This window comes from Equus caballus, chromosome 18 (genome assembly GCF_041296265.1).
Source record: "Equus caballus isolate H_3958 breed thoroughbred chromosome 18, TB-T2T, whole genome shotgun sequence".
NCBI lineage: Eukaryota > Metazoa > Chordata > Mammalia > Perissodactyla > Equidae > Equus > Equus caballus.
The window spans coordinates 68,796,255-68,817,871 of NC_091701.1; the positions used below are offsets into that span (position 1 = coordinate 68,796,255).

The following is a 21,617-nucleotide window of genomic DNA, read 5'->3' on the forward strand; positions in this document are numbered from 1 at the left end:
TCAGGCGAGGGAAGGAGAACCCAAGACCCTTCATCTCTGTAGACCAGGAGGCTTGAGACTGATGATCTGTGCTTAGGCTGCACCCAGGGAGCAGACAGTTATGATCAGCTTGTACAACACTTACAATGATTTGGGTTGTTGCCAAAAAGTACAAGCCAGGAGATTTTCATGTAAAAAGAAATCTGAAGTTTGGCCCTTCTTAAAAGAAGTTGAAGTTTTGGCAACACTGGGCCCGATTTCCTACATGGTAACTGGAGTTGAGTAGTGGCTGCCAGTTTGCCACAATCCAGGATGGCTCCTAGAATGTACCATCCCTTTTTGGTGACTAGAGAAAAGGCACCGCCTTCAGGCAGATGAATTATAGGGTGCCCCATCAGAGAGGACACGCGCACAGGTAATGGCTTTGCCACGATTGCTGCCACCTCCTTGAACCATTTCATGCACGTGAAAACCCTTTAGGCATTTGAGTTTGTGACCACTGCCAAGGCCTTTGAGAAGTCGCTGCCTGCAGCATACATCTTGATGAACAAGGGCTGGCCTGGAGGGTTTTCTTTGGTTGTCTGCCCACAGAAATGGAGATACCAGCATTTGTTTGACCTAGTGCCTGTGTTCCTGAGAAGACACCTGGATGATTTTGCAGGAATTATGTTCAGAGGCCAATCTCCATACCTACAAGTTTCACCCCACTTCCCAAATCTCCACACTCCCCCACCTCCCATGCTGATTTGCCATTTGCTCCTTTTCCCAGCCTGTGTGTCCAGGCAGGATGTAGTGATTTCTCTAACACGACACTGGGTTATGACTCCTTTAACTTAAAGAGTTTGAGGCCGTCTTCTTGTGCCATCTTTGAATAAGCTGCTTCCAGTATCCATCTCTGTTGACAGCTTGCCCTTATTAAACCATGCCCCAAAGTGAACCCTACAGCTACCGACACTGGATGATGCCAAGGACTTAGGAGCCCTGTGGAGCTTTGTGGCCTCAGCAGACCTGAACAATAATCTCTCTGTGGTTCCCCAAGAACCACGAGCTTTTTTCTGATCATTGGTATGACAATTATCAAAATCATTTACGAAGTGCAACTGTATGTGAGATGTTGTATAAGAAGCAATAAAATGAAGTTAATACTATACTGTCTGAGAGCTTATAAAGTGATTCATAACTAAGCACAGCTCAGTGATATAATTCAGAGTCTGTCTTGGCAGTAACCTGGATTTCAGACTGGGGTTGAGCACTGACTTTGACACTCAATAGTTATGTGACCTTGGACAAGTCTTTTAAGTCTGTGACCTTCAAAGGGAAAAACAGTTAAATTATAACATGATGGGTAAGAACTTCGAGTGGTTAAGAACTCTGGAGTTCCCTCCCACCACCATCTTACCTCCGTCTTAGTTGTAGTAAATTAACTTCAAAAATCTCAGGGATAAAAACAGTACTTTCCTAATGGGATTTGTTTGATTAAATGAGATAATTCTTGTGTCTAGCATGGGGTAGGGACACAGTATTCTTGACCATTAGTGCCCAGCTTAGTGTAAAGTAAGCTATCAAAAAGGTTGGTTCCCTTTCCTCCATGCTGTGTCTGACTGCTTTGGGCACTAAGAATTCTAGCAAATGGGAGGGATGAATGGTTGCACTGCTAAGGACTTAGGAGCCCTGTGGAGCTTTGTGGCCTCAGCAGACCTGAATAATCTCTCTGTGGTTCCCCAAGAACCATGAGCTTTTTTCTGATCATTGGTATGACAATTATCAAAATCATTTACGAAGTGCAACTGTATGTGAGATGTTGTATAAGAAGCAATAAAATGAAGTTAATACTATACCGTCTGAGAGCTTATAAAGTGATTACTAAGCACAGCTCAGTGATATAATTCAGAGTAATGAATTGATTTTTCGGTGGAAAGTCTTTAAATGTATGAACAACAAGCTGCTTTGCTGAGGGTGTGGCTTCTTAATTGGGCAATTTGATTAGAGAGTTAAAAATAATTTTAGTGTTTCAAATACTAGGGTAATACAATGGTTAAAACAACAAGAAGAATGTATCTTTAATAATGTCGGTTACTGCCTGTTCCCTTTAGGAATGAGTTCCTGGCTGCAGAAGTCTTTATCTTGACACCCAGATCAGGCAGAATACAAGGTCACAATGCCAAGTTCATCTGAAACTTGTTTTGCAGTGTCAGAGTCTAGGTTTTTAGGAAAAGACTTGTGGTTGCTATGGAACTGTTAATAATGATTGCTGTCTGTACCTCAATTCCTCATACTCCCAATCTCCAATAAAAAAATCACTTAGACTTGGGTTGTCGGGCTATAAACAAACTTTCGAGCAAGAATTAACTGGGCTTGGGCATTAGTGTCTTAATGTAGAAAATGACTTTCATTATGACCTTTACTTACACTAGCGGCTTGGCTATGTAGAAGGAGCTTCCAGTGTCCTAGCAGTGGACTGAAAGGCATGAGGTCCAAACCATGATCTTCTGCATGAGCAATGCTAAAAGCATAAACATTTCGGGCTGTCATCATACAATAAATGTGAAAAATCTTTATTTTGTGCAGAACTGGCCTTAGTGTGGGTCTTTCATTTTCACGTATAAAAAGAAATTCAGCCATATACCAGACTCCTTAGTGGAAAGAGGCAAATATTCCTGGTGAAATATGTCTACATATTTAAAAAGATAAAATCTTGTAAAAGAAGTGACATCTTTGCTATATTTCTGTGAGATTTGTGATCCATGTAATAGATGCTTCTTACTTTTGAATTATATTTCTGAGATACAGATCTCAGTGCTTATTAACGTATAACCAATCTTTGGGGGAAAACTAATCCAGTTCTTGAGCTCCAGGCACATAAAGTTAGGAATGGCTTATTGGATGGGTGGGAAGAAGACACATCTAATTTGGAGACTGGCAGCTTCACCAGTATGCAAATATTTCAACAATAATGCAGAATAAATAGCTTCCATTTCCACAACGGCTGCTCTCTCTAATCCCTACAGAGTGTGTTTTCCAACAATTATCTGGCCTAATTCTGTTTTATTGCTTAGGATTTTAATGCTTCAAATGTGGAACATAGAAGAAATGTGATTGTCAGTGAGATCTAAAAAGATGCCTGAGTTTGGTTTTTCACTGACATGCAGATAGTTTACAGAATGAATGAAATAAGCATTTTTGAAAAGGAAATGTAAACATTACATTAGCTGTGGATCGCCCAATTCCTTGGCTGTAAGAACGGACAGCAACTTTGTTAAGGTTCGGCAGGCATGTTTAGGGACCGGAGTGAAATGAAGTCCTCTACCAAGTGTATGGCACTGCAGAAGACAAAAGTTTATCTGTGTGAATAAACTGAATGTACAATTCAACGCATTCATGTTTGCAGGGCAATTTAAGGTATTATAAGGTCTGGTAGCCAACAATATAAATGCAGATGGAACTATCAAATTCATCCAGCTGCGGCAATAAATTCAGATGCTCTCCAGTGCTGGCAAGGTGACGTCAAGAAAGTTAAACTTGAAGAATGAGGTTTGGATTTTTAAATGAGACCAGGGAAAAAAGAAAGCAGAGTTAATAGGGGAAATCAAGACTGAAACAATCAACATTTCAGCTACATTTGGAGGCTGGTTTGAAAATCAATTCTTTCTGCTTGTTCTCAAATTGCTCTGCCAAAAAACTGACATTGTTATATACTTTTTTATTTTTTGGTTTATTTAGTCTTCTTTAACACAGCCATTGTTAGTTCGACAATCTAATATTCGGGGTACATTATCACAAAATAAGGACATAGCTGTAGAGGTTACGCCATCAATACATTTGTTAATTCTATCCCTTTTACCAGACAAGGCCTAGTTTGTGACTACTGTCTTAGACTACCTCTATTTGTAAGGTTGCTTACAGTGAGTGCTACATACTGAAGGTTGGGAATTAGCTCCCTGGTATAACTGTCCTTAAACTATAATTTAATAGTTTTCTCAAAACATTAGCATTCTGTAATTTAAAGTAGATAAAACAAAATTTTAGTAGAATGTTAGTAAAAATTACCCTATCTAAATAAATGTGTACTTTTACATAAACACTAGCATGCTTTAAGAACATATTCATATTCCGTGAAATTAATAGATAAATAAAATATGACCTGGAATAAAATTACCATTACGTACAAAAAGGGAAAAACAGAATCCTTCCCAAACCTGTTGATTTTTAACATCTTATAACCTACATTACATCATTTGGAGTGTAAGCATTAATTCAAATTTGGAAACCATTACATTAAAGAATAGTATAATCCAACTTTCTACAAAAGCCAGTATGTATTAACTAATTTTGAAGATTTATGTTCATTCCAATATTAAAGAGACAACATCCTTTTGAACTTCCTTAGAGAAATATTTTTCATCTCTTTTATTTATTAAGAAAAAACGCAGCTTTAACATAGTAAAATGTTTTTATATCATTTGAAAATATTAGAAAATAAAAATATTATGAAGCTATAACATATTATTCCCGGATATATGAACTTTAGTATTGTTAGACTTGAACCACTATTGTAAATATTTTACTTCTAAGCACATACTTTTTCCTCTGTCTTCACTCTCTTTGGCATTCTTTGTTTCTCTTATTCTCCAACTTCTCCCTCTTAATTCTCTTTTTCTAATAGTCCAAACTTTTCTACATATCTTACTTCATTAGCTGAATAGTATCGTCTTTCAATTTTTCCTTCATTTTCAAAGAAACAATGGTTTCTGTTAAGTGAATATCCAACTAAACTTTATCTTCTACCTTTTAAAAAAAGTGTTTTCTTAAAATATAAAGTAGTTATGTCTTTAGCTTAAATACATATGTATGTTATATATCACACACTTGAAGAAGACTAATTAGATTCTCAGAGTTCTGTGGAAATTCAATATATTACTGGTACGCTATTCAGCAAGCCTATGGAATGATAAAAAATGAATCATATTTCTTGACTAGTATCTTAAGTAGCCTCTGGTTTTTCTTATTAAGTCAAATCGACCAGTGTTTCTCAACTGCTCTATTTCTTCTTCCGGGCAATCTTGGAGAAATTCTACAGAAAAAGACCTAAGGACAAATTAGCAATGGCGCCCCTGGCAGGTTGCCTTCATCGTAGATCGTGGTCACGAGCGTGCAGCTCTCGGTAGTGATCCGTCACCTCCTGGGCAACAGCACCGAGCGAGCGGGCCTCCGTTTCTCGGGCCGGCTGCCCACCTGCCGGAAGCCCATGTGGGCGCGGCAGGCTGGGCGCTCAGGCCGTCTGGTCCACCTGCAGCACAGCCGGCTGCACCCGCTCCTCATCCGACTGCTCTGCCTCCTCGGAGGCTAGCACGTAGCCTCCCTCATAGCGCACCTTCTGTGCCTGTTCCAAGGCCACCGACTCTTCTTCGTCGTCTTCCACAATAGTCAAGTCGACGTTGCTGTCCAGGGGCGTGTTACTCCCTCTCGAGGCCGCCCTCGCAGCATCCCCCTCGGCACTCTGCCCTTCCACCAGGGCACCGTTGAGGGACGCCTCTGAAGCACCCTCCGCAAACGAGCTCTCCTCGTGGTCATTTAGCATCTGGTCACTGCTAGGCAACTCTTCTGACTTGGTCTCATTTTCTGCTGGGCTTTCTCCCTCTCGGACTTTCTTTCGACCGAAAGTGAGGGGAGAGACCTTGAAGGGGGAGCTTTTCCCTGAGGATATTTTCTGGTGATTGGAAGTGAGAGATTTCTTAATCTTCTCTCTTCTCTCTACAGATACGATCTTTGTCCCCAGCTGGTTCATCTTTTTCTCGATGTTCTGGCGAGAAAATGCCTTCTTGAGGCTATCCACTTTCCGGAGGCCGGATCTTTTTATTTTCTCTGCTCTGCTTTCTTCCATTTTTTCCTCTGTGCTGTCTTCCAGGGCCTCCTCATCGTGGGGCAATTCATCCTCCGATGAGAGGTCCACCGTGTGCAAGGTTTCCTCCAGGGACTTGTTTTCATCAGCAGGCTCCTCCTTCGCTTCCGCTGAGCTGGAAACTGGCTCTTTCATAAACACGCTGGCAGGGATCTCATTTGCTTCCTGAAAAGACGGACAATGTAGATTTCGTGTTAATAACACATTTCACAAATAGTCTTGCACTGCTGTAATTTGGGTGTGTGTGTTTTTGGCATGATAGAAAGCAAATGTTTGTCTCTTCAGTTTTCTAGAATGTGAAGAGTTAATGCTAAACTGGTCAAGTCATTCCCCCTAGGCTGGATAAAGCAAGGGCTGCCTATTGGGAATATTATGAGGGCATCTGGCAAGGGCTCTATCAGTGACAGGAAGGGGGGGAAGTGGGCTGTGGTTCAGATAAACCAGGAAGCTGCCTAGATAAAGGAGCTAAAGTAAGTTACTGTGAACCCACAGGCCCTCTCTCTCCTTCCCTCCAGCTCGGTTCCTGCCAAAATCCCACTGCAAGAGAGCCTGGTAGTCAAGTTGGAAGATAAAAGGTGGGGGCAGGGGAGAGAACTGGGAAGTCCTCAAGTGTCAGACACCAGGCAAAGCCCTGATCAGGTTCCCTCCCCAACTAGAAGTCAGAAGTAAAAGTGTGGTCAACCTTGGTATCTGGTCAAAAGTGCACAATAATTTTACTGACATAGTAATTTTAGAGTAAGAGAAGCAAGGGCCAGCCTTACTGGGGACCCAATCACAAAGCCTTGTGGTTTAGTATATCCTTTGTGGGCGTTAATAAGGGGAGGTGGTACTATAGCCACTTTTAGAGTAGTTAGGGGGAATAATGCTGCCAGGCATAGCTTATGTAGCCCCTATACTTAATCAGGGCTTCCTTGGGCAAGAATACTTCACCCCAACCTGGACCTAAGAGTGAGGGGAGAAGCTCAGGAACCTGCCCCTGCCCCTCACTATTCCCAGCACACCTCTGCCTCCAGCTTCTAGGCACAAGGCAAGGATCTGCTCCTCGCCACATCTCAGGACGCACAGTCTGAGAACTTGCCTCCCGAGTGGAAGGAGACGGTTCTCCAGAATTGCTGAGCCAGAAGATCTGAATTCAGACAGACTTGCGTCATGCAACAGAGGGATCCCTTTGATTTTTATACTTTTCTTTGAATATTGGAAAATGAGAGCCAGCCAGGAAGGTGCCTTCACGTTTTCATTGAAGGAAATGGCCCAGTAGAAAGAATGTGTGACAGGAGGCCGGAGTCTCCGTCCTGGCTGTACTGCTAAGTGGCTGTATGGCTTTCAGCAAATAACTTAATCTCCTTGGGTCTCAGTTTCTTCCAAATATGAACAAGAGGATTTGACCTAGATTAACAGCTTTCAAGCTCCACTCCCAGGGGCGCTAGGGTGCTGCAAGAATGCTGAGGTGGGCCAGGTTCCAGAGCCCACTGCCACCCAGGCTTCAGCCGGAGCCTCAATGTCACCTGATTACACTGTGGACAGCCCAGTGAACTTCCAGTTTGAAAAATAACTGGATTTAGTGAATATAAAAGTCTATCTGGGATCTAAATTTTATGCAAAGTTCATGTTAATGGGAAGAACTTCTCTTCTCGTTTTGCAATTTTGATTAACTAAAAGTCAATAAAATTGAGGTTATGATCAAAAACATACTCTCAAAGTGTGCCTGCATATATCTACTACAAAGACAAAATCGACCATTTTGATATGGAGAAACTTAAAAATCCCTCTCCTTGCTAAGCACCGAATGAAAAGATACAGCTGTGTCTCCCCATCACACACATGTACTCACACCAGAGTCCTTTCCATAAATTGGTTAGAAACAAAGGATAAAGTCTTGGGTAGTGGTAAAAAGCAGAACATCTGGTTAAATAGAATCCTTGGTGGAGTGAAGAAATCATAGATTCTGTTTCCCAAAGCTCTCTTTGTACCCTCCCATTTAGAATGTCAAAGAAAGTGTCAGGAACATAGGGTAGAAGACAAAGGAAAAAATTGAAAGGAGTATGGGATTCCCACAGTCATTTATGACATGGACTCTTACCAAGAGCAACTTTCCTGTGTTTCAAGGTTCAACTTGCCTTCATTTCCTTGGCCTGTGGTCCCCCTAGGGTCTGGACTTTTATCTCTTGTTCACTGCTACGTCCCAGTGGCTAGCATGGTTCCTGGCAGTTCAACAGCTGTTTGTTAAATGAATGCATGTTGGGTAAGATGGCTTTCCAAGACAGCCCTGAGGTGGCTGGGGTGGAGACTGCCCCTCCATTGGGCAGGCCTGAGGGCTACAAAAGAATGGGTTTAACTCTGTGTCTAGAAGGAAGTTTGCTGACTGCTGCTGCCACTGGGAAATGAGAAGATCCTAAGGCCTAATATGCACATTTTAAAGAAAGGATTTGATTCTCAGTGGATGAGTATTACTGAAAGAGGGGCAGACAGCAGAAATAGCTAGGGCTCTGATGCTTAGTCCAGAAAGAAAATTACTTCTGTGGTTTGATGAGAGGGTTGGGAAGATTTGGCAGGAGTTGCCTACAGAAAAGGAAGAAACCAAGAGCTCAGTGAAATGTTATTAAAAGTCCTCAGTGAAGAAGGCATACATTCAGGCGGAGGAGTGTAAACATAAGCCTTGGTTACTAGAGAAGAGGTTTCGTATAGTATAATCCCTCAGGGTAATCAAAGAATTACCCTGATAACTCCCCTTTCTTCAACCTTGACAAAAAGTAGACATATTAATTGTACTTGTAAAAGAATTAAACTAATGCTATTGCATTTTTTTCTTAAATGAAAATTTTATTATTAAAAAAAGCATAGTTACTACCGAGTCTTAGACTCTTGTGTCTCCCGTCATGTGTCCTTGACAGGTTGAGGAAAGTGCATTCTCAGGTGAGTCAGAAGTGATCGGTGGTAGATACACACTACATGTAGGAGCTCAGTCAAGGGAAGGTGGGAAACCCAAGTAAACTCTTGTACAAAGCCACAGAAATTTACACAAGAGTTCTTTGATGCCAACTATGAAAATAAACCCAGTGGGAAGAGACATAATCCAGAATGAGTTGGATGTGTCTTTATGCAACTGGAAACAAGTAAGATGTGTCTTCTTGGCTAACTGCTATGCTTCTGCTGTCATTTTAATTACTCCAGCAATATTTTGTGTTCTGTCTACTGGACAGTGTTTATTTTGTGGCTTCTTATGGCATCCACTCTGGAGGTAAGCCCTTTCCTTTCACACAGAAATTTGTGAATGTTCAAGCACATGTCGGTCTTACTTTCCATAACGATTGTTTAGAAGCAGAAAATACCGACACTTTTCAAAATCTCTATTCTTTAGTAAAAGATATGCCTGGTATTTGACTGTGAAGTAACGGTTATGATGGTGAAAATTCAACTTGAGTTTCAGACAGTGGATCCTCCGTAACTGCACTGTCTCCCAGGGGCCCAGTCTTACCCGCACACGTGTCCTTGCTCAGTCCTCTCACACACACCTCACAGAAATGCCTGATATTTCACCTGTCTACTGGTGAGGGGACACTTCTGCCTTCAGCCTTCTTTCGCAATGTTTTAATCGGCTTTCTCTTACAGATTCCAAGATTGATGGCTCTTTCAAGGGGGAAGAGCCTCTAATGTACGTCCTCAATTCTGTCACCTCCTTAGCTCTGCTGGTTCCCCATATATCTGCTTAGGAGCATGATTCCGTAACACGGCATTAAGAATCCCTTGTGAGTAGCCTTGCTTCCGTGGGTAGTTCTGCACGACAGGGGCCCCCAGCAGCAGCTGACTGTTTGCCCTACAGATTTGTTTTCAAAAAGGTACTCAGCCTCCACTGACGGCAGCTGCTCTTGGTTCTGACCTTTCACAAGGACCCTTAGGAATTTTTCAAAGGAAGGGAGAATTAAACAGCACACTTCAAACATATATGAATGATATGTTTGCAGCGTAAAAGAAAAAGAATGGAAAGAACTCTTGAGAAGTGGCATTTTTCCTTGCACTTTAGCTTGTTTGCTGTTTATATGGATTCTTGTGAACTAATAGTCCCAGGCGTGCATGTAGATATCAACACAGAGAAACTTGCCAACATGCTGGGGACTTCTTGGGCTGGAGCCCACGGAAGCAAATTTCCTTTGCACATATATAGATGTGCACACTTTAAAAGAGGAGACCCTATGACTAACGTTAGAAAAGGAAGCCTACAGTAAGTCATTTAAAAGCTTGAATGAGGAGAGAGAAGCCAGCAGTTTGCTCTCCTGTCACCAATTTACCATCCCCATTGTTAGAAGAAAATAACAAAGGCCATCATATTCCCACAGGGATGTGGTGGCATCCTGGAGGGGTATGAGGACCATAAATTTGCGTCCATGAAATGTTTTATCCAATAATTTCTAAATACTAGTTATTAAAATGGAACTGTGCCCACCTGACATTCTGATTTACAGGTCTCTTTTACACATTGATGGTTTTTTCCGATCTGTGTTTCTGAGGTATAGATTGCCAAGTGGATAAAGCCATTGATTAGAACTACACCCTAAGGCAGTTGTCGGTGGAATCAGCAAGTCATAAGAATAAAATGCATTAGTTATAATCCCTGAGCAGTCCTTCACATTCTGCAGAATTTAAAAGTTTCATTATTTTTCAGTGTTATCAAGGGTTCAATTCTTTTTTAAGATCACACTGGTTAGGTGTTCTTTGTTACACACAAAAAACCCCAAAACAAACAAAACAAAAAAGAAATCACACTGAATTATTTAAAAGCTGATGAAGAAAAACCCAGGAAACATGAACTTTGCCATAGTGGGATTATAGTGTTTGTTTTTCCTCATTTCAGAATTCAGCTCTATAATTTCCATTATTAATAAAATGCATTGCTATTCATTTTGTTTCTGTCACTTTGTTTCTCAGGGCCTCTGCTTCTTTGATATAAAATGAGGTTAAACTAAATGATTACGAAGGTGCTTTCCAGCTCTAAAAAATTTGATTCTGTGATATTAACCTAAATCCCATGAAAAATAATTAGCAAATTGTAGAAGCAATCTCCTAGTGTCCTGATGTCAAACATGTTTTGTTTCATGCAAGAATCAAAACTGTAGGACCTGAGCTGTGCTGGAGAACATTTTTCATGCATTCCATTCAAACAGATATAGATTAGAAAACACAGAAGGGGCAACATTGACTTAGATGGGCTGCATTTGAGAAAGCGTGTAGTTTTTTAATGTATGAGGGAAAGTAATGATTCTTTTGAAGAAATACCAATAACAATCAGTTATTCCTTCAGAGTGCCTGAGGCAGTGCTGCCATTCAGTAAGTGAAAATAATAACAGTAAGAACTAGTATTTTGTTTATCTCATAAACTAAAAGGGCACTGGATAAGTAGCACACCAAAACCAATATCCCATTATGGGCAAGTTAGTCAATGTGATAAAATTATCGTGAGTTGTCATATAAAGGTGTCTTTATTATCTCCATCCCCATTTCTTCTAAGTCTGTACTAATTTAGCAGTTTTCAGGGCTGTGGCTTTGGATAGACAAAGTACAGCCTTTTAAAAAAAATTCAATTTTAAAATAGTCTGAAAATGTTACACTTTTTGCGCCTTTCTAAAATTCTGATCTCATCGAAGGAACCCAAATGATGAATATTTGAGCACACTTATAGGCTTGATTCTCCACAAATGTATCCACAGTAAATATCTAACATCTACTCTTTTCACCCAATTTCACAATTTTCTGTGGATGAAAGTGTAAGCTGTCTGTGAGTACTCTCCTTTTGTTCCCGGGATTTGAAATCATTCCCAAACTGCTTTTTCAAATAGTCGTTACTAGAACTTTAAGAGGATAGAAGTGGGCATCCCCCCTCAGGGCCAGTTACCTGTGAAATTCAAATCTCTTCAATCAAGGGAGAAAATTTCCTCTTAACTGTAAATTCACTGATTTTCTGTACAAATTCTATTTTTGGTATAAAATAGCCATATTACAGGCAAAGAATTTGTCTTATTAGTCGTTAGCGTTTGCTTTTTGATCAGCAACCCTCCGAGTCTTATTTCATCTATGCTGAGTCCCGTCAGAGTATTTTGAATTCAAACATAGATCTTAGGCTATTATCAAAAAAAATGTGAAAAAGAAAGCTGTAAGGTTAACAAGGATTTTATGACTTATTTTATTGCTCAAAGGGAGCTGACTTTCCTCCAGTTTTAGATGCTACTAGTTATAATTTGAAGTAATCACTAAGGCATGAGAGGCTTCACAGCTCCAACAATGTTGTAAGTTCAGCACAGATTTAAGTAAATAAACGACATGTTTTGAATAGGACAAAGCCTGGAATTTTAGAAAATGCTAACGTGTGAGGCAACCAACCAATCAACCAAACAAGAGGCACCTGCAGATTTGAGACCACAACAGGACTTTTCAAACCGGAAATGTAATCTTTGAAACACAACAGTACGAAATACGTTCAAGTCAGGGGACAGACTTTCTCTCCTCACTTTCTTCTTATATTTTCACATTAATTTTTTTGTCTTAAACTAGAAAACCAATGGATTTAGTAAGGGAAAGTCTAGCATAGGGTTCATGCGGACTGAAATGACAAATTACTTAAAGACAAAAAGCTAAGGTGCCTGATACATTATCTGCCCTCCTCATTCTCGGCAGGTCTAGGAAACATCCAACCTCTGCCACGCTGTGAAGACTGCACTGCTACTAGAAGGGTCTATTTAGGGTGGGCCCTTTGGGCAGGCGCCTTTGCTTTCATGGAGCGGTGGTGACATAAAACTAATTTCAACATGGTAGTTGTCGTGCAATGTATGGCAGGGAGTGGGGGAGTGGGAGTGTGGCAGAGTGTGTGTTTGTGTGTGTGTATTTAGCTTTTAATAAATCCCAACTAAAATAGCATAAGCAAAGCTGTTTTAAGATCCTGGGTACGGTGGGGTCAGCTTTTACTCAAGAGCCCTATTTCTAACAAGCAAAAGTCCAGCTTCCTTTCCATGCAAATGCATTTCAGATCCACCCAGGAAGAGCTTCTAGTCCTTGAGTTCTGACACCATGCTAGTCACCAGCCATTTTAAATACGTTATTCCATTTATTCCTCACCCTATGAGAGAGATATGAGGGAGGCAGCATTAACGTTTAAGAGTACACACTTTGGAATCAATGTAAGTTCATATCCCAGCTTCACCGCTTGCTTAGTAAATAGCTTTAGATGAGATATAAACATCTGTGAAGCTCAGCATCCTCATCTGTAAATTAGGGATGTAGAGAGCAGAATTTGCCACCCCGAAATGTGTCTCTTTGGCTTGAGGATTATTTTGGGTTGATTATTTTTAAGAACCAAAGACTCAAGGAGAAACTTTGACCTTCGCCCAAACTGTCTAAAAGAATTTAAGACAGAAGGCCTGTTTCAGGAGGAGCGATCACCATAGATAACTCTAGTACAATATGAACTAGGTGTGGTGGACAGGGAGGAGACCCCTTTGATCAAAGTTCTCTCTGGGTCCCATTGTGTCTAGATATTTGGTTACCAAACATTAACTCTCTTCATCTCCCTGTAAACTGTCTTCTTTCCCTTTGGAGCCCTACACCTCTATGTCCTTTCCCTTAGTCCAGAAGGATATCTATACCTCATTTGCCTGACTGTCCTGGAATTTTTCATGCTTATGTGAATTTCCCATGCAGATGTATTAAATTTAATTTTCTCCTGTTAACCTGCCTTGTGTCTTTTTAATTATTCGACCAGCCATAAGAACCAAGAGGGGAAGGGGGGGAATTCCTCACCCCCTACAGGGGCAAATGAGATAATGCATAGAAAGATGCTTAGCAGAGTATGTGGACTTATTAACAAGTCAAAATTTTTTTCTCTTATTAATATTCTCAGTGAATAGATGAGGAAACAGAAGCTTGGAGAAGCTAAAAAATGTGCACAAGATTACACAGTTGGCAAGTGGTGAAACTAGGATTTGAACCACTGTCTATATGACACAATTTATCTTCTCAACCCCTATATTGGACCATTCTCTACCACAAGTTATTATTTCATCCATTGGCCTAATTACTACCCTAGAAACCTTTACTTTAAGAAAGATCAAGAGAAAGAGCAACCTTTCAACAGAGGGACTGCCCTTGTATTTGTTTTTTCAAAATGATCATCTAGAATGCCTTGAGAGTTGAGATTTCTAACATCACTTAGGTTAATAAAGAATCTTACACGGCTTAAGAAAGGTCCAGTTCCCTGCCTCTAGTTCCTTGCCTCCTAAATGGCTGTTCAAAAAAAGTGTCCCTGGGGGCTGTTTGCTAAGAGGGCCAAACTGGAGCCTGAACACATTGCTTTGGACTCTCTTAGCTCCCACCTTGGTCTTGAGCACCCATTTCAGCTTTTACTCACTTTATGGAGAATTCCTACCATTTCTGGCTGCAATTTCACACCCGTCAATCCAATGTGACAAACCAGGAGACCATGGCAGGGTTGCAACAGCAGCATGTGTCTTTCAGTTTCCCAACGGTTGTTTTTTTAAATGTCAGCTTTACGGTTCTCTTGAATTTTTAGTCACGTATCTTCTCCATCCCTCCCCCAGCATCTACAGAACATCCCTGGCAAAACAAAACAAACCCGATCCGGACAAATTGTGATTTCCTTTACTAGATAAATATTTCTTTTTTTCCTCCTTAATGGAGGGATAGGACAAGAGATAATCTCCCTGATTCATTCTGGAAGAAGGGAAATTTCCTTTGATGACTCAGATTTAAACAGGTCTGTACATGTTTGGTTTTGTTTGGAGATCAGTATTTAATTTAGAAATGCCTTGAGAGCTGAGATTTCTAATATCTTTTAGGCTAATAAAGTAAGGATCTTACATGGCTTAAGAAAGGCCCAGCTACGCATCTCTTTTCAGCTCATCTGGTGCATGAAAAGCTATTCTATTTGCATTAAAAGCCAAAATATTTCCGGGCTGCCAAAGCCTGCAAGGTATAGGAGGACATCAGCTGCCTGAAGCTTTTCAACATCAAGTGCAATTTGGGGAGAACAGAAAAGCAGCGAGATGAGTCTTTCCTTTTATGGGGGAAGGAGGCTTAGGTTCTGACTTGGCAGAGCAGATTCATTTAGAAAAAGAAGGATCCCTCCGTTTAAATTCCAATTTCTAAATCTCTCTTGGGAGATGAAGGCTCTCTTGTGTGCCTTTCACAATCAAACAGTTGGTTATAGCCTCTCCCCTCCATGGCTTTGAAATCTCTCCTATTCAGATGGTCACAACAAGGCAGCCCTGGGGCAGGGATGGCAATTGCTTCCTGGGCTCTGTGCTGGCTGGGTTCCACCGGGCGGAAGGGCTTCCAGCATTAGGCAGGGCTGCCCACCACTTGGCGGGAACAACAGCCCCACGCAATCCCCCTGTCCCCAAATAGCCTTTGGTGACATTAATTGCATCATTGATACATTAAAAAAATTAAGTGGCCTTTTCATTCTAAGGCAACCGTTCAAGGAGCAAATACTCAAGGCTAGCCTTTGTAACTACAACTGATAACACTGCTTTCATTTTACTTTACAGTTGAAGTCTCTCTGAGCAATGAGAAATATATCTAGTGTGTTAGTAAAGAGTTACGCTCTGTATTTTTAGTGCATCATTTGCTAGAAAAGAACTCAACAAGATTGCTTTGGCCAGAAGAGTCTTAAGAGGAAGAGGCTAGTTCAGCTCTAATGGAATCAGTCTTCAAGACTTGGTTAGTCCCCACATCGTTGGTAGCCTTTGGCAAAGGGGTGCTTTAAACAGTTATGAGCCTGACTTCTTAATTTAAAAAAAAAACACTCACATGATTACCTCATTTCCACAAAGAATTAAGAAACCGCCACTGAGTTAATTTGCCCTGTCCAGCTAACAGCTGCAGCCGGAGTCCCACGTTCATAATGCAAAGAGACAAATGAATTTGACTAGGGTGCACGCACCTGCTGACCTTCCCAGTCTGTGTGCAGTGCACTCGGGTGCTTCCTGACAGATGATCCCGGCCTACTCACCCCTGGGGCATCTGCCTTGGGTTTAGGCTGCTGAGACCTGGGCAATGCCCACCCCTGGGTGCAGATTTCATTCACGTTCGCCTGCTGAAGGCAGACAGGGACAATGCTTTGTGTGTGTGATCCCTGACAGGCAGGACAGATGTACAAATTGCTGCGAGAGCCAGGCCGACTGAGATCATGAATGTTGAGGAGTCCCAGCCGGGTCGGAGGAGGAGCAGGGAGCACTCACCTGGAAGATGAGCACTTTGAAATGGTTGCGTCTGAGGAGCTGGGCATGGTTGTTCTCCAGCCGCTTCACCTGCGCGCACTGCCTCTCCATGCGTTCCTTGACAGCGCGTGTGTGAGCGCTGACCTTGCGGGACTTCTCCAGCAGCTTGCTCACCGTGTTGCTGGTGGAGGCCTGGTACTTGGAGAGCTTGGTGAGGTCGTTCTGGATGCCCTTCACGGAGCCCTCGAGGCTGATCTGCCGCTGCTCCATCTTGTGCTGGTTTTCCTGCACGGCATCCAGCATGTTCACCAACTTTTCCAGGAGCGTGAGCACAGTCACGGCGTTCACCTGCGAGTTGTCCCGGAGGGCCTCCTCCGTGCTCCCCAAGTTCAGGCTGGGGCTCGGCGTGGAGGAGGGTACCGGGCTGGAGCTGGCTGGCTTCTCCTGCCGCGGGTCAGAAGCCCGCAGCTGGAACTTTTCAGCTTGAGTAGCGTCCTCCCCCATGGCTGGACAGGTGGGAACGCTCTCCTTGCTCCGGCGGGAAGGGCTGTGGAGAGGGGCACACAGCGAGGCCCCCGGGTTTGATCTCAGAGTACCGCTCTCTAGGACTGGCAGAGGTTCAGACAAGCAACAACTGGCTACACTGATCAGGGGAACTGCATTCCAGCTGCTCTTAAAAGTCCTACTCCACCCAGTGGGAGGCGAAGGTTACAGAACTGAGGCGCTCTCAGGGTTCAGGAGCATGCACACACTTCCTCACGGCATTCTCCTCGACACAGGGCACTTTCCGGCAGGTTTAGCTTTCCTTTCCTACTCCTCTTCCCTTAAAAAAGTACGTTCAATGCCATATTTCAATCATGACTTCATCTAGAGGCGGAGAAAAACATGCTAATTTGGCCCAGCTCCACAGCCTCCAATTGGCTAAAGCCTGTAAACTTTTCTCTGGCTGCTATGCTACAGATGTAACAGAGCGCCTGTTTTTTTTCCTGGATACGAGTTATTGTAACGGAAAGTATTGTTTGTATTTGCCCTCCAGCTGACTGATGGGCTGCAGAACTGCCGGCCGGTGTCCTACTGGGAGGGGCCAAATTTAAAGGGTCCTTGCAGCCAAGCTTGTATTGTTAGTTTTTAATTTCCAGAGGACTGGAAGTACCCTTGATGATGACAAGGAATACCTCCCAGTTCTTGCAACTGAGGATACAAGATAAGTTGAAAGAGACAACTTCAAGGATGTTAAAACGTGTAATACTGTTATGGACTATTATGTAATAGATGGAAAATTTTTGAATGATCGCTTTTTTTTTTAAACGTAGAGTTTCTTTTGAGGAGTAAAATTGAAAGAGGAAAAACCAAAAAAATAAAGCATGGTCACTTTAAGAACTTACCATGCTGACTTGTTTTGACTAATTTTGAATCTGTGCTGAGAGTTTCTCAAATGCCCATCTCTTTAGGGCGTTTATGGACATGTGTCCAGAAGCGTGACCCTCGGGCAGGTTGAGCTGGAGTTTCTGAAGTGCTTCTAATGTGTGACATTTCCAAATTCCTGTTCAGTGAAGTGGCACACCTGTTCTAAAACCTGGCCGTCCTCAGCCGAGCCCTTGGGACGCGGGGCTTATTTCCTAAAACGACTTTACATGCTTGAATTGGTTTTAAATGTATCCAGCCTTTGAAGGTGCTTTCAGCAGGAAATTTGTGATAGGCCTTCTCTGAACAGTTTTGAGAACAAATGTCAGCTCATATTGGGCTGGGATTGATAATGGAAAAGTGCCATTCTCCAATGGCAAAAGCTGCATGAAACGCAATCAATCAGCAGGTCGTTTGTTGTCACGTTTATTGAACTCGTGAGTCTCCACTATCTGCCTAGTTCTATGCCTGATGAACTATCCAGAGGATACTAATAAAGCCTGATAAGATGCTACCCTCAGCGAGCGTATCTGCTAGTTAGGGGGATCAATTAAAGATATTTACAGAGGCCCCCAATTTCCTCCGAAAATTGGTACCCCCAAACCTACTTAAAGTGAGTCCTTTAAAAATAGGGACAAAAAAATTAAAAAGATTAAGTTGGGACTTTATCTGAAAATATAAGAGAATTAGTAAAATTAATTTCCCTTACATCTAACAAAATTTAGTTGGTCAATGATGTGTTAAATTTTAGAACAAAGGTTGAATCAAGTGTTGATCTTGAGAAGCATAATTTTCTAACAAAATTATATGGTATCGTGATACAATATCCTTTTACATTTGACTTCTGTGGGCAAATCATAAAGAGGGTCATTATTGCAAAAATATTTGGGGGCTTCATCAACTTTCCAAGAGCCTCTCTTAAATTTTGACATTCTAATCATTCCCTTTTGAAGCACTTGTGCCGTCATCTGTGTGAATTTTTTCTTCTTCAAATGTTAACTATTCCAGCTGCAGATTCTCATTTGTCAGAGGAGTTGCCCATGATTCAAGGGCTTCTCTAACATTACCTTCATCAACTTCATGATTTCTCACATATTTTGAAAGATTTGTTATAATCACTTTGCCCTGATTTTGCATTGATTTGCGCTGACTTTGCATGGCATTGTTGGATATTCTATAATCAGTTAGATGAATAGAGGCATTGAAGGCATGGGGGTGAGGTGGGAAAAGGAGAGAGGCTAGTTGTTAAACAGGAGGAAAGGTTTGCGCCTGCGCTTATTTATTTTTAAAAATTAATTTTGAATAACACAAGTAACATATTATATCAGTTATCTATTGCTGAGTAACAAACTAGCCTGAAATTCAGTGGCTGAAACCAACAACAATCATGAGTTTTATTTACTTGTGATTCTGTGATTGGCTAGGCAGGGCTCAGCTGGAATGGGTCATCTCTGCTAGGCAGCTGTAATGGAATTCGAGATGGTTTCAGTCACATGTCTGACTCCTTAGCTGGGAAGACCAGAATGCTGGGATTTCTCTTTCTGGCTCTTTCAGCCTCCAGGGGCTCTCCATCTGCTCTCTCTAGTAGGGAAGCCAAACTTCTTTACATGGTGCCTCTGAGTTCTCAAGGAATGAAAGCAAAAGCTGCAGGATCTCTTCAGGCTAGGCTCTGGAACTCACCCTTGGTCAATTCCACCACGTTCTGTTGGTTCAAGCAGGTCTCAGGCCAACCTGAGATTCAAGGGGACAGGAAATAGACTCCACCTCTTTATGGGAGGAGCAGCAAAGTCCCAAGAGAAAGGTAAGCAGCATGGGAGACAACGTCGTAGCCATCTTTGGAAACAATCTGCCTCAACATGAGCACATTCTTTTTTTAAAACTATTACAGATAAAGCTGAAGGTCCTTTCAATCACCATTTTCATTCCATTCCCTTTACCTCTTGTCAGAAGTAATCAGTTTTATGGATTTACAATATATCCTTTGGAAATTATATTTCTAAGTGATAAATTCATTAGTGAATAGTTTCATGTTGTGATGGAATTTGCTTTGTTGCACAACCTTACTTGGGCACTATGAGGAGCTACGTAATGGGAACCTGTCCTGCACAGGATGACATGTAACTAAGTAATAGACTGTGACACAAACTCTAAGGGCATCAAGAGTTTACGCAAAGTGAAAGCAAGGGCAATAAAAGAAAGCCCTGTTGATGAGTTAGAATTTGAGGTAACCCCGAGCAGCCACACTCACCGTTTAGTTGACCTAAATCAGGTCCTATTTCTGTTTGAGAGAAATCAGTGAAATTCAGCAATCAACTCTTAAAAGAAATTTTTGAAAAATTAAATCTACTTATTACATACTATGATGTCCTTAGAAATTAGATAGTGGAGTTTAGACTTGATACAATGGCAGATAGGAGGGTCTTAGAGGTTATTTATTTATTTATTTAGTTTTGCAGGGGAAGATTCATCGTAAGCTAACATGGGTTGTCAATCTTCCTTTTTTTTTTCTTTCTCTCCAACGCCCCACTGCATGGTTGTGTATCCTAGTTGTAAGTCATTCTAGCTCTTCTATGTGAGCTGCTGACGCAGCATGGCATCTGACAGACAGGTGCTGTGGTTCCTCGACCCGGAAGTGAACCCCGCCTGCCGGAGCAGTGAGAGCATGGAACTTTAATCACTAGGCCATCAGGGCTGGCTCTAGAGGGTTTTGAGCATGTGAAAGTGATGTGTTTAAGAAGGATTAGTGCAGCAGTAAAATGTAGCAAGGAGTCACTTGGTTGGTAATGTTTGTTGAGTGGAAAATAAGTGCTAGGAACTAGGGATGCAAAGATGAGTGACACATTTTTGCTAACATTTAAAAGCTCCCATTTTGCTAGAATGAGGCAGGTAGACAAATATTGGTTATAGATATACAGGTGTGATGCTGCAGTCCAGTAACATGAGGGCTTTAGTCATGACAGGGTATGGTTAAGGGTCTGAATTCTCCAACTGACCACCAGCTGCCTACTGTTACCTCAGGCCTCTAAGTCATATAAGCACAGAGGTCACTCCAGGAAAATGCCTACAGTGTTACTGGCTAGGGCATTGATCCCAATCTCTATGTGGTTTCCCATTCTGAGTCATTATTAAGCTCCAAGAGTTGGTCAACCCTTCAGTATAATTTCTAGACCAGAGGCAGCTCAATGGCCTTCTTGGTTGGCCTTTTCCATTTAAACCCATACGAGGATCCTGACTTTCTTGGTCTTACTACTATGGCAGTAATAAGAGACCTGGAATGATGAGCCCACAGAAAAGAAATTCCTTCTCCTCTGTGGCTAAAGAAGCAGAGAAGGCTAAGCTGGCCACTCCATGGATCTTTTCCTTTGAACCCCATGTTGATATTCAGAAACCTTTCAAAGATTGGGTTGCCTCTTGAGCAGGAGGTCATATGAGTATATTAACCACATGGAAATAAAGAGGAGCAATATGATGACACTTTTTTTTAAAGGAAAGGAGGAGAGAAAGAAAAAGAGAAAAAGAGAAAGCAAAAGAAAAGAAAAGGAAGGTGTCTTCCAGGAGGAAGAAGACTCTTTCCACCTTTTTATTCTTCTTAACGGAAACTCTTTCCACCACCTACTATTTCCTGGTGAGGTCTCTTTTATATCCCTAGCTTCTGAATGTTGAGGAGAAAATCTCCATGGATCTTTCATATTTCTGAATGTCTTTTGAGCAGGTGCACTGACAGTCTTTCGTTCTGGACTATCTTTTAAAGAATCTTTGTATAGTGAACAGCCTTGAAAAATAGTGATAGTGGGAGAGGATGAGAGGGAGCAGTGGGTAGGATTATTTGACGTCCAGTGTAATAAAAACAATGTTTCCCTCTGGGACAAAGTTTGGGTGGGTTATTTGCTGCCTCTTATGAAAGACTGGGGTTTCCTAAACTTGGAGTTCCTCAGATGTGATGCAAATCCACGGCGTGTGCAGGATCCGCCTATACCTCCCTCTGTGTCACCGCCATGTGACGATGGGGAGGCAAAAGGAACTGAAGCTTATGTGCCTGCCGTGCCATGAGTAATAAAGTCTTTGTCTCTGAGCCGGCAGTCTCATACCTTCTGCCACGAAACTGTGGCAGG

General features: G+C 41.9%; 1 protein-coding gene across 1 annotated transcript; it reads right to left on the reverse strand.

Annotated features, from left to right (window-relative positions):
- Positions 1-3,664: 3,664 nt before the first annotated feature.
- On the reverse strand, positions 3,665-17,281 carry CAVIN2 (caveolae associated protein 2). Its single transcript, XM_001502303.6, has 2 exons — positions 16,123-17,281; positions 3,665-6,043 (listed from the first exon to the last, which is right to left on the reverse strand). Exons 1-2 carry the CDS (start codon positions 16,603-16,605, stop codon positions 5,249-5,251), a joined length of 1,278 nt encoding a protein of 425 aa, XP_001502353.4. The 5' UTR covers positions 16,606-17,281; the 3' UTR covers positions 3,665-5,248.
- Positions 17,282-21,617: the final 4,336 nt, after the last annotated feature.